The sequence below is a fragment of the Anabrus simplex genome, chromosome 5, assembly GCF_040414725.1.
Source record: "Anabrus simplex isolate iqAnaSimp1 chromosome 5, ASM4041472v1, whole genome shotgun sequence".
In the NCBI taxonomy this organism is placed as follows: Eukaryota; Metazoa; Arthropoda; class Insecta; order Orthoptera; family Tettigoniidae; genus Anabrus; species Anabrus simplex.
In genome coordinates, this window is record NC_090269.1 from 429,535,172 (window position 1) to 429,548,592 (window position 13,421).

A 13,421-nucleotide genomic window follows, 5' to 3' on the forward strand; every position below is an offset into this window, starting at 1 on the left:
AATTATTTTCAGAGTCAGGGCAGCAATTTCCATAAGAATTACATATTTTCTATTTTACCGCAAAATCATGTTGGCTAGTGTTACTGGTTAATTTTGCTGGGGCTGGGTGTGTGTGTCATTTTCTTCATCGTTTCATCATCACGACGCGCAGGCCCCCTATGGGAGTCAAATGAAAAGACCTGTACCTGGCGAGCCGAACATGTCCCCAGCCACACCCGGCATTTCATAAAGAGTGCAAAAAAAAAAAAATGAGAACTACTGTACCAATCTCATGATTGCAAAATTTTAACACATTATTTACAGAAGAATTGATAGACAGGTTGAAGCTTAGCTGGGAGAAGATCAGTTTGGCTTCAGAAGAAATGTGAAAACACGCGAAGCAGAATTAATTCATTAATTTATTTATTTAGCTTCCATAGACTGTATAATTACATATTTGAAATATGCCGGCAGTGTAGGAGTTTTTTGTTTTTTTCCATACAGTTTTATTTTTTATATTCCACCTATTCAATACAAAAATAAAAATTGTATGCAAATTATAGCGAATTTCAATACGGTCTAAACATTGGAATAGTTACATGTAAAGTTTAGAAGGTGTCGAGTGATTTCTTAATATTAACAGTAATATATGCACAATAATGAACATTTTGAAAAAGAAAAAGAGAAAACAAGAACACCAAATACCTCAATGTTAGGACAGCACATCCTCATTTTTTAAAATAATAAATAATATTAATAATTCAGTGAATACATTTTAATTCTCGCCAATAATTCAGAACATAGAACTGGCTTGTATTTCAACTGAATATCTGAGCTTCAATACAAAATTTCTCCTGAATTGTTCAGTGAGATTACCTATTAGCTATTATTTATTTATTAATTGTCATTTTTAATATAAATACAAAATATTTCAACAACCTTTTTAACTTTGCTCCAGCTCGAAAGTCTAAGGTGTAAGATAAAAGACTTCGTCCAATGGAGCGTTATCTGGAAAAGTGCCCATAACGCTGGGAGCATTTCCTCGCTGGATAGCAATTCCTATCCGCTGTCTCAGGAATTCTGTTGAAGAGGAGTCTCCAGTGATTGCTGTTATCTGAAATCAGACTTTTAGCTTCTTCCACGTCCCCATCGTTTCGACTGTGAATACCACGAAGATGTAGTTGTCCGTTACTGCTCTGTAATTCGCCCTTTTGTTGCGCACGGCCAATTCTGCAGCAGAACCAGCAGCCTTGCAAGTGTGAGGCAAATGAGATGGTGCTAATGTATCCTCACACATGGCATCCCATAGGAGAGATCTGCCTTTGTTCCATGGGAATATTAATATTAATAATTAATATTTACAAGACAAAATGAAAATAAAAATCTATGAGTGTGGTGTTAACAATATGTACATAATCACTGTGACATTAACCTATTTTTAAGGCTATATACTAGATATTAAGGACGTTTACAAGTTAATAATAGCACCATTACCAGCACTTATCATATATTCTTCTGTACTATAGAAGCAGCTACTTAGCAGGAGATTTTTTTAAAGCTGTGGTAAATGAACTGATGGGACTAATATTTTTAATCTTATTTGGAAGCTTATTACATAATATGATTCCAACAGAGTCTACATGTCTCAAGGCAATGGTTTTACTCTGGTGCTCAATAAAAATATTATTTCTTGTTCGTGTCTGGTAATTGTGATTGTCAAAATTCTTTCTGAAGTGATCAATATTGTTTTTCACGTGTAGAATGCATTGCATGATGTATATGCTTGGTACTTGGAGTATCCGCATGCCTCCCTATACTTCAAGATCCCCAATCTACTCTAATCTTCCTCTCATATCTTGATCTAGTCCAACATTTCTCTCAAAAACTACCTGAGAAATCTTGGATATCTCAAGATGTATTTCATCAAATCTCGCTCTTCCTCTGGTCAGATTTTGACAGATTGTTCTCTTCTCTCAGATCAGTTCAGTATCTCTTATAAGGCTCCTCTACTTACCTAAGTCTCCAGAAACATATTTCTAACATGCATATCTGTTTGATGTGAGCATATTTCATTTCTTACGGAAAGGCTGTCTTGTTTGTGCTAGTCTCGCTTCGGTATTATTATTATTATTATTATTATTATTATTATTATTATTATTACGGGAATATCGTGGAACAGAGAGGTGTAAGAATGTGCCGGGGCGATTGGGCGGACAAGGAAATAACCCAAGCATAAGTCAAAGCACTAAATTTTGAAATTCCCCCTCTCCCTTTTTAAATTTTAAAATTTGATAAATAGAAGATTTCAAACAAATAACAGTTAAATAGAATAACAAATGAGCTCGTCAGCTCTGTTAACAACAGCGGACTCGTAAGTCCAAAAATCGCGTACTATATCTGGATAGAATTATCAACAAGATAATGTATAAGGATGAGCATTACAGCTCTGAACAGGTACACTGTTTTATAAGAGCATGTTTGCTCCACTCGTTTACATCCTAGGAGACTGTGAGCTCCTAAAGGTTACTGTAGTCCAGACCCTCAGAGGCACAAGCTTCTTACAAAATTATGCCTGACAAACTTCAAATACTGTGTTTATAGTCAGTTCTGCTCAGTAGTCTTTCACACACTCGTCTATCAATAATTACAGTTTACACAGGGGCAATGAGTGCCCATTCTAAATGGCCTTAATGAGAAAAGGAAAGGTTAAATATGATTGGCCATGAACAAAAGGCTGGGATGAAACACTTGCATTCCTTTTATAAAAGCTCTTGAAACCCTAAGTGGGCTTATGGCCCGAAGTTGCAGAGGCTAAACCTATTCTACAGAGGAGTGACTAAACAAGAAATATTAAATGCCGAAAGAGTGTTAAGAATGTAGAGGTTTAGAAAATTTTTATCACCCCATACCAAGTTGAATAGGAATCAACAAAGGGTGATCACTCTTTGTTCCCTTAATTTACGTGTTTCCCAGTAGGGATTTGAACAGAGTCCTCAGACTTGCCAAAAAATCTACATTTAAAACCTTAAATTAGGACTTTACATAGAATTAAAGAAGTTTGAAAGCTTCCCCTCAAGCTATCTGCATGGAGCTATCACATGTAATTAAATTTCTGCCATTAACTTGAGTTGTTAGGCCTTATGAATGCCGCCCTGCAGCCACTGCCTCTGAATAACATGCTGCACTCAGTAGACCGGAGTGATGAAGATGACAGTACGACGCTAAAGCGCCCAGTTTTTATAGCATTCCGAGGCAAAGTTTCCAGAACTCTTTGCAGATAGTCAGGATGCCTGTACACACCGCCAATGTTACGTGGCTAGAGAAAATATACACAAAATTCCTGACTGGTTAATAACTAAGGAAGAAGGAAGCTGTAGGAGTGTTGACAACTTTGACACATGAACAAAACAATCTTCACAAACTTAAAGTTTGCCACCTTCAAAAAACTGAAATTCCCTGAAGAATTAATTGAGGCATCTAGTATCAGAACCAGCCAAGTCACTGAAGGCACATTTTTCAGTATAGATAAAAAAACCTGTAGAGACAAAGCAATGATAGCCACAAAAGATTTATATTAACAAAAAAGATTTTTGACTTGGCCGTTTTTGTTGCAATTTTGTATAATTTTAGGCTTTTTTCTGAAATTGTATTCAATTTAAACTCCAAGCCCTTGTGAAGAAAGGCAATTTAATGAAAATAAATTGACATTGTAATTACTTTTCTTTATTGCAATTTAAAAAAAGCATTTCAGCACACATGGGATAATAATATATATAGGAAGAACATCAGAAAGCTGAGGAGAATACAAAATAGGATTTCTCTCACTAAACGTTTGTAGTTCACTTAGATCTTGAACACAGTAAAAGAAAATGATCAGCAATAAGTCACTTATATTAATAGAATCATTATTAACCCTGACAGTAACACGTCTATAAATATCGCTTTAGTTACACCACACGTTTCGAAGACGTGTCACTCAAAGCCTATTATTTAAAGTTACATTAATGTTACCAGATGAAATGAACAAGGAATAGAGGTGGTGGAGGGGATAACTCTCCCCTCCTTAAGAGGAATAGATGGCATTCATTCACACAACACGTCAGAAAAACGTATGGTATTACTGTCAGGGTTAAGATAGGTACTGGTCACACATACTAAGTAATATTCTTGTTTTAAGCCTTCAATTTGCTCTTATTTATAATACAATGTCAGGCACTTACATGGACTACTGATGCAGACTTCAGAGACGGTGTTGGAACTCTCATGAACAGTGAAAGCTGTTTCACTTGCTAATATTATAGTTTTATTAATCTGCAGTGATGGATGATCTTGCCATGTTGAGACGAAGTGGTTCTGCAAGGGATTTTTTATGTCTTGTGTTTTAGAGACAGGAAGAGTAATGCCTTTGATCACTGTGTGAGGTGTCATTTGAACCAGCGATTTTCCTCTATTACACAGACTTTGGTACTTCCCGAGATCATTATTGTAAAATACCTCACCTTTTACACGAACAGAATTTTGTGTGAGAAACTTTATTATTCTTGCCACTCTCGCTTTCGTTTTTGTGATTTCCAATGTGATGTATCTCTTGTTCTCTTTCTTGCACTTGATCTGGGGAGTTTCATCTATTGATGTTTCCATTATGTACGACAAGGTATGAAAATAAATTTTTCAGTTCATCACTTGGAAAAATATACAAGTTATACTATACAATAATGATAAAATACGACACACAGGAAATAGGATTGCTTTTGCGCAAATGACGTTAGAAACCTGCGAATACGTAAATCAGTGTTGCAAACGAACAAAATACGAAATATTATGACTTCAAAGAATACACTGTACAATATAAGGAACGATTTTGCTTGCTGATATTATCACATTGTTGCATAATATAACAACACAAGATTCCAGGGAATAATGGTGTAACATGACATGGCCGGTTTTGAATTCACTGCCTGCATGACTTGGCCCATTCTGTTGCACGAGCAAGAATTCAGTGCTCTGTAATGTGAAGACATGGACGATTTCAAAGCATATACTTCTACTTCACATTGATAACCTTAACTCATTTTCGTAGATTTTGTGACTTGGCCAGTTTTGATACTAGACGCCTCAATTGTCCTTAACCTGCCAGAGTGGGCACTAACACCAATGGTAGAGAAATCTAATGGTTGAAAGTCCAAGTATCTTGTATTACACTAGTTCCAGTTTCATGACACAAATGGCCTTATAGCAGGCGCAGTTTAACAGAATGGAGATGTACCCCGGTACAGACCTCCACCCCCTAAAGGTTTTACCACAGTCAGAACAGTTTTTAAGTTTTGCATCATGGAACACAGAAATTAAAAACAAAAATATCTTGATATAAAATCTTGATGTTATTTGCAAAGTAGTTGAAGTCCGGCCAGTTGCATCTAAAGTTGATGGCAAGAGCGGCCACCACCGCTGATGTCAGGATGGGGTCCCCTGGACCCCCAAGGTTCCCTGAGATATCATCGTCCCGTATGTAGAGAGGAGGAGCCAAGGCGATTGTCACCAAGGACCAAGTAGCATAGTTCTGCCTAACATAGAGAGGGCGGTTGGAGTCCAGCTTCCAAGCTACTCCCAATGATCACAGTCCCCAAGTCAGCAGTTTAGAAGACTTGGCCGGAAGGAGGTGGCCCCATACCCCGCGCCAGCATCCCTCGACAGTTGACACGACGTGGTCTCAGGTGAAAGTAGGGCATTGTAACAATCGAATTTCTGGGTGACAGTAATTGGCTTATAGACAGTGTTGCATGTGGTGCTGTTAAGTTTGGCAGTTTTGTAGGACGAGTGCACAGAATTTTTTACTCAGGTTTGGAGGCAGAAAGGTAATAAAATTATTGAAGGGAAGGTTTTCACAAAAGGATTTGAACAAAATAACTTAAATACCTACAATTTTCCACCACCCACAGGGGCAGAAAGCCTGCTTATTTAACCCATTCACTGCCAAGCCTGTATATATACGTTATTGAACGCCTTGCCTCATCCGCCAAACCCGTATATATATGTTTCGGAGCAGTGTGTCTTTCACTGATCTCGCAAATGAACGGGATATAGTGTCATGCTTTGAAATTCCGCGGAAATGATCAAAGAAGTTCTATACGGCAGATATACCACTCCATTTCGCGTGTTTTGAAAGCGATCTGTTATTATTTCAGCTTTGTTGGAGTGGAACATCTTTCCCGCTAACGTGTAGCCATCATGGCGTCTTGAAGTATACATTCATCTCTTGTTGACGAAAAAATTGAATGTTTCCTCATAAATAGTGATTCTGGAGAGCTGTATTTTGATAATGAAGATGGAGAAATATAGGGGGCAAAATTGAACTACAAGAAAGTGCGAGACAAAGTAGTAATGATGAGTCTCATGCGGAATTGTCACCCCTTCCTTAGATAAATTCTTTTTCCCCAAATGTAAATGATTTTGATAATACCAGTTCTTGGATGAACTATTTTATAGTAATTTTCAGTAATATTACTAAGCACAGTGGCCGTATGTGTTAACATGCTACCGCTATGGAGCCAAGCCCTGCGTTCAGCAGGCGAATGGGTTCGAACCCCACCGTCAGCTGTCCTGAGATATATATGTATTTTTTTTTTTTTTTTTTTTTTTTTTGTGGTTTCCCTTTTGCACTCCGAAGCAAATGCAGGGACAGTTCCTATTCATAAGCCACAGCCGATTCCTTCCACTTCCTTACCCAGTTTCATTTACCATCATTCATTTCATATTCATTATCTTCTCAACTGAGGTTTGCATCAGGAAGGGCATCCAGCCGTAAAAATATGCTGTAAAATATAATCTCGCTTCATCCCCGACCCCGTATTGGGCTAAGGGGATGATATGCATTCCATTAATAGTGTCAGTAAAAATGTATCTGTAAAAGTGCTTCTCCCTTAAAAAAAACTCAGCCCAGAGGGTTCGCCTGGTCATCAAAACTTGACAGTGAAAAGGTTAAACTTGCTTCCCTGAAACTTAAACTAATAAGGTGCTAAGGAAAGAAATGTAATTAAATCCACAATGCCATCAGTTGGTGGCCTATAATGAAAAGCAACATTGTCACACAGGTTTTACTTGAGACAGATGAACATGAAAAATCCTTTCTGTTTCAGGGTTACTCACCAAGAGGGTGACAGGAGTAAGGAAATCAATACAAGGTCCATGAAATATGGGGCGAGCTTGCATGCTGGAAATTGTTTTTTTAACAATAACCTGATCTCAGACTTTTAAATTGGTGGGTCTCCGTCCACGATCATACCTCACTTTTACTCTCTGATGAGAGGCTCAAAGATTATTTTTAGCTTTTTCCCACTAATCCCGGATAATCTCTGGGTCTATTGTGTCTGATAAAAGCTCATTGATTGACCACAAATTGGACAGTGTTGGGAACAAACTTAAACATAAGAGATGTGGGAGAAAACTTGTGTGACTCGTGAACAGCCGAGTTAATGGCTAATGATAACCAGTGTAAGGAAGTGTCCCAACAAGAATGATCTTCGTGGTGGAAAGCAATCGGGGGAAGATCAAAGATTACTATTAAACTGCTCAGTTAGGGATGGCTGTGCCGGGCTGAGTGGTTCAGACGGTTGAGACACTGGCCTTCTGACCCCAACTTGGCAGGGTCGATCCTGGCTCAGTCCGGTGGTATTTGGAGGCGCTCAAATACATCAGCCTTGTGTCAGTAGATTTACTGGCACGTAAAAGAACTCCTGCGGGACTAAATTCCAGCACCTCAGCGTCTCCGAAAACTGTCAGCTTCAAATAAAAGCTGTACCATTACTTTCAGTACAGTACAGTACTTGGAAAAGATTTCAGTGTAGTACAGAGTTGGAAATGAAAGCAATTAATAAGAAAAATGTTATAACATAAACTGCTATTTGATTGCAATTACATTAGTATTAGTTGGTATGGGACTTCATAAGAGTGATAGCGTTACCCAACTGATGATATCATTCTGTGATTACAATAATAGATGTTCATTGCGTTTATATTTAATGTCACTGATGAAACCTTCTATATTTTCAGGAAACTATGAATCCAAAAGATATAATGACTGATGCCATTCATAATTTCCATCCTCAGTACCAACAATATACGCAGTATAGCTCAGGTAAGGGATTTGCTGGTTATATTGCATGTGTACAGTAGCTTACTGCTCTCTTGTTGAGTGTCCATCTGAGCTTTTCAATTTAATATATGCTTGCATTATTGTCATGACATATTTTAAGGTATAAATGAAAACAGCAGGATCAGTTTAATCTTTTGATATGGTGTGTGTGGTGTGTACCCCACAGCTCTACAGAAAAATTGGAAAGAGAACAGTATCTTTTTTTGTAAACTCTAGTTTCATTTTAACTCTGATAATCTGCCATTAAATTTTCAAGAGAGAGGAGGTTTCCACCTTCATTAATGAGTTAGAATATTATCTTTCTTCCAACTGTTAAATTTAGCCTCTTCAAATGCTACATGTTCATGTGAGTTTATACTTTATTCATTTTAAGTTGATGTATACCTTGTACTGATTTGATTTCTAACCAAAGTGGCTGCAGGCCAGTGCATGTGGGATCTTTGAAATGAAGAAGCAATTAAGATCTATAAGGGAGCCTTATTTAAATATGTTAGTGGAAAAAAAGATGTGAAGAGTGTTGCTAGCAGTTATTTAAATAGGATTTAACATTTTGATTTTTAAGACTGAATGTCAGTGGTCTTGGATCTTCATATGAAAGATAAAAGGTAGACAAGAATGAATTTATGAGAATGGTTTTGTCTTTGAGCCTCCGTGGCTCAGACAGCAGCACATCGGCCTCTCATTGCTGGATACCGTAGTTTAAATCCTGGTCATTCCATGTGAGATTTGTGCTGGACAAAGCAGAGGCGGGACAGGTTTTTCTCCGGGTACTCTGGTTTTCCCTGTCATCTTTCATTGCAACAACTCTCCATTCTCATTTCATAGCATTTATCAGTCATTAATAAATCACTTTGGGAGTGGCGACCCCATCGTACTAATAGCCTATATATGATTCATTCATTACATCCCTGACCCGGTCAATGACTGGAAAACAGGTTGTAGGTAGGTAGGTTGGTTGTAGATTTTGTCATTAGAAACTAAATAGGATGAGTACATATCTCTTCTCAGAAGCCTTTTATCCTTGTTGCTGTAAGGCCCTTATTAAGATCACATAAGAGCAAATGAAAAGGTAAATATGAATGCAGTGATCACAACTGATGCCACGAATGATATTTATTTATTTATTTATTTATTTATTTATTTATTTATTTATTTATTTTATTTATTTATTTATGTTACAGTTGACAATAGACTATGTACAAGTTCTTAACAGGAAAAAAAATACAATTAACTCCACATACATAAAAAAAAAAAATATACAAAGTATGACCTGAGAGGTGATCACACTACAGTTTATGTGACACGTTAAGAGAAATGAGGCTTTGATTGTGTAGGATAGTACAGAAGGATATATATGACCGTGTTTTGGCCTTGTGTGCTGTCTTTGCACAGCATGTATGTTGAATGATAAGAATTTCATTTGGCCCTTATTGAACTGAGATTATAATTAAAATTAAAATATATTGTGGTTCCACCTATTCAATACAAGAAAACTTATTAATGCAAGGTTGCATTATAAGTCAATGACGATTTATTTATATTATTTATATTTATTATTATAATCACGAATTATTTAGTTTTGTAAACCTGTGATAATGTTACCTTTACTGCACAATTAATAGATTAGACATGTATGGATTTTTATACTGTAATATTTTTTCTGACAATCGTTTAGGGTGTGTCATAAAGACTTCTGTTTTATACGAAAATAATATTATTTAATTAACAGCAGAATGTAAATAAATCTGAAATTTGGAAGCAGTCTCATGCATATGCAGAATTGTTCCCTCAATTTGCAAGTGGCAGCTACATCATGATTGACTTATAATGTAACCTTGCATTAATAAGTTTTCTTGTATTAAATAGGTGGAATCACAATATATCTTTATTTTAATTGCAGCATGTGTGTATTATCCAATTTGATTGCATGTATGCTAGTTGCTAGTTTTCTCTATGTTAAGTTTTCTTTACTTAATTTTTCTTTCAGAGGTCAATTCGAATCAGCCATACGAGAAACTATGAACAAATGTTTGAAGCTTGTGCTGCATCACATCAAGAATGCCATTTTGCTTGTTGTTTTCAAAGCATGGGAACGCATGATAAGTGCATGAAATTTGATGAACTGACTTTCAGAGTATTATAATATTTTATCTGTTGCTAGATTCCCTACTTAATTATTTATGGACTACTGCATAATATGCTGAGCTTAGTGCTAGAATTATTTACTTCTGTAAGCCTGTGATAATGTTACCACTACTGCACAATTAATAGATTAGACATGTATGGATTTTTATATTGTATATAAAAGTTCCTTTAGTAATACTTTTTCTGACAATCGTTTAGGGTATGTCATAAAAAAGACTTCTGTTTTATATGAAATCTATATTATTTAATTAACAGCAGAATGTAAATAAATCTGAAATTTGAAAGCAGTCTCATGCATATGCAGAATTGTTCCCTCAATTTGCAAGTGGTTATTATCACTTATCATAACACAATGTGCAATATCCATAGATTGCTCTTTCATTGATTATTCTGTTAACATTATTAAATTTCTAAACTTTGATATAGACATAACTATGTCTTATTTGTTCTTCACATTAAAATAGTTCCTTTTGCCCGAACAATGGTGTTCGAGGAATTAAGATTATACAGTAATCTCAAATGTTCAGTTATTATATCTTTGGACAGTCCTGTAGTTCATTAATGCCTTCAGTTAGTGGCTTTATTTTTTAAGTACCATTTTTCATAAATTAATTTTGTTAATTACATATTCATACCCTGCAGTTCTTTTGTACTCCATTATCTCCCAAGAGGTTCACCAAATCGTCAATCATGTTCATTCGATTTGAAAGAATCCTAAGTTTTTGAGATGAAAGGACCTTTGGAACGAGTAGTAGAACTTACGTCTTTAGAATCAAAAAGTTTCTGCACAGAAACATTTTTTACTATCGGCACAGTATCTATATCAGTTACCATTTTCTACAGAGTGGTCCAATGTAGCCATAAAATTTAAAATAAATAAAAAATAAAATTATTAATTTTCTAAAAATTGTGATACAGTTTATGGATGAAATATGAAGGAAATGTGAGCCCTGGTTACACATTTGTGTCTACATTCCTTTGGAATTTGCTGTGGACACTTATAATTTTGTGTTTGCTATGAACCTGTTGCTTGGGAATATTGAAGGTAGTCTAATCTTATCACACCTTTCATATGGGTTTGTGATATAGGATGACATTTTTCTGTAAAGCATTAAATAATTTGGAACATACGATCAATTTAGAAATCATTGAGTTCAACATTTCTAAATCCAAAATTGTGCAGTAGGTTAAATTAAAAATAAAATGCTCTCCTTGTTTCTCATGCCAATGATGATTCTAGAAAGAAAAACCTGTGCAATTTAATTCTTCAGTTTTACCAAATTGACCATAGTCCTCATAAATCTTCACATTAGTGGCTATTTTGTAACTAACACAGGTTGTATATTTGGATTGTGCAAGATATTAATAACTATGTCATCATATACTGTATTTTCTTTGTATTTGACATGGGCAGTGCTTCACATTTCACATTATTTTATTGTATTTCTTCATGTGGCACTATTTGACATTGACAGTGCACTATGCTTAATTCAATTTATGAAGCAAATGAAGTCACGAGATCTTGAATTTTTGGAAATAATATGAAATCAATGCTAATAAAAATAGTAATGCTTGGATTTGTCCATGGCTGTAGAATATTAGGTACCTTTAAAATAAGAGGACTTTAGGATTTGTTCTACCTCAACTGAAGTGAAGGCTATCACGGAGAGTTAAGAGTTACCAAATATCTCAATGGGTATGCACTCATCAGCTTGTCTTAGTTAAACCTGGCCGTTGAAAATATTGTGTTGTTTAATAACTGAGCATGCGAGTTGATCCCTTCAGCAGATTGGTGTAAGAATTTGAGGAGAGTGTGCGTGATTGATACCTTTTGCTGGTAACATTATGTAATACTAAGATAGAAAACTAACAATAAGGAAACAGGTGCACAGTATTAAGTGAGAAGAAACAGAGATTGATACATTTTTCATTTGTGGAAAAGATAAGAAGTTAGCTTATATCTGGATGCTGCTGAGGTTGATTAAAGGCAAACAGAAGTGCTTATTTGGCCTGAGTCCAACTTGAGTTTTCTTATGATGAAAAAAGAGGAAAGATGGGTGACCTTAGATGGAGAATCTTGTTCACAAGTGAGCTGAGGATGTGAATGAAGATAGAGATTTTCAGATAGGATAAGGATTACATAGCCATGTGGGTTGAGTGTTGTTGTGGATGGGTGGGACCTGCTCTGAAGTTGATGGAAGACGAGAGGTCAGTGCGGTAGAGGCAAGAGAATAAGGTTCATAGTTGTTTCCTCCCATCCCCGGCAGAATCCAAAGGAGCCACTCTCCTTATCTCCTCTGCTAGTAGAATTTGTGCTCAACATTCTGAATCAGTGCAATTTCTTTTTCTTCTCACATGTGTGTGCTATTGATTTTGTTCTTGTTTGTCAGTCTGTTTGACAAGTATTTCTGCATCCAGATAGACAAACTTGAATGACTTCATAACGTCTCCAATCACAAACGTAACATTGGCCACTTCAGAAATGTACTTACAAATTAATCTTAAATTGATCAAGAAACTTGAATAATGATTGGAAATTGTCAAAGTGATAATGAAAATTGAAGTACAAATGAGAGCAGTGTTTAATGTGGACATTTTAAGTTTCTTGTTTAAGTTATATTAGGTTAACATGTAAATATATTGCATCTGTACATAAGTCATGACAGGGATCAGGTATATCTTCAAGACAACTGACTGTCCTTAAAGGAGAGGTGGGGTTACCGTAATACATTCATTCCTTTTTCCATAGCATGATGAATATTTGAGAATTTTGCCATTAATTTGTAAATACAATGTAAATGCAATAATAGGTGTTATGCATCCCTATCCCCAATCCAGTTCCATTCTTTTTTGTGATGACATTTTTTACTGTAATTTATGCTTTATTGTGAATTTTTATTTTTTATTTAATGGAATAAAATGGATTATTTTAATTTTTAGTTACATTGTTTTTCCTTTCCTTTGAATCTCTGTTCACTTGAGATCTCCATTGCTAAGTTGAGATAAATGATTCAGGGGAGGGAAAGAAATGTTGTTAGCATTCAATAAACAATCTATAAGGAAATGTTCTGGTTCAAATCCCGGTCACTCTATGTGAGATTTGTGCTGGACAAAGTGGAGGCGGGACAGGTTTTTCTCTGGGTAC

General features: G+C 35.8%; 1 protein-coding gene across 2 annotated transcripts in view; it reads left to right on the plus strand.

Annotated features, from left to right (window-relative positions):
• Positions 1-13,215, plus strand: part of Tmep (Transmembrane endosomal protein) — a 209,773-nt gene extending 196,558 nt beyond the window's left edge. For both annotated transcript variants that reach the window (XM_067147831.2, XM_067147832.2), the window contains 2 exons: positions 8,029-8,113; positions 10,119-13,215. In XM_067147831.2, the coding sequence (XP_067003932.1) occupies positions 8,029-8,113; positions 10,119-10,153 (120 nt within the window). In that variant the 3' untranslated portion in view covers positions 10,154-13,215. The remainder of the gene's footprint in view (positions 1-8,028; positions 8,114-10,118) is intronic.
• The last annotated feature ends 206 nt before the right edge of the window (positions 13,216-13,421 follow it).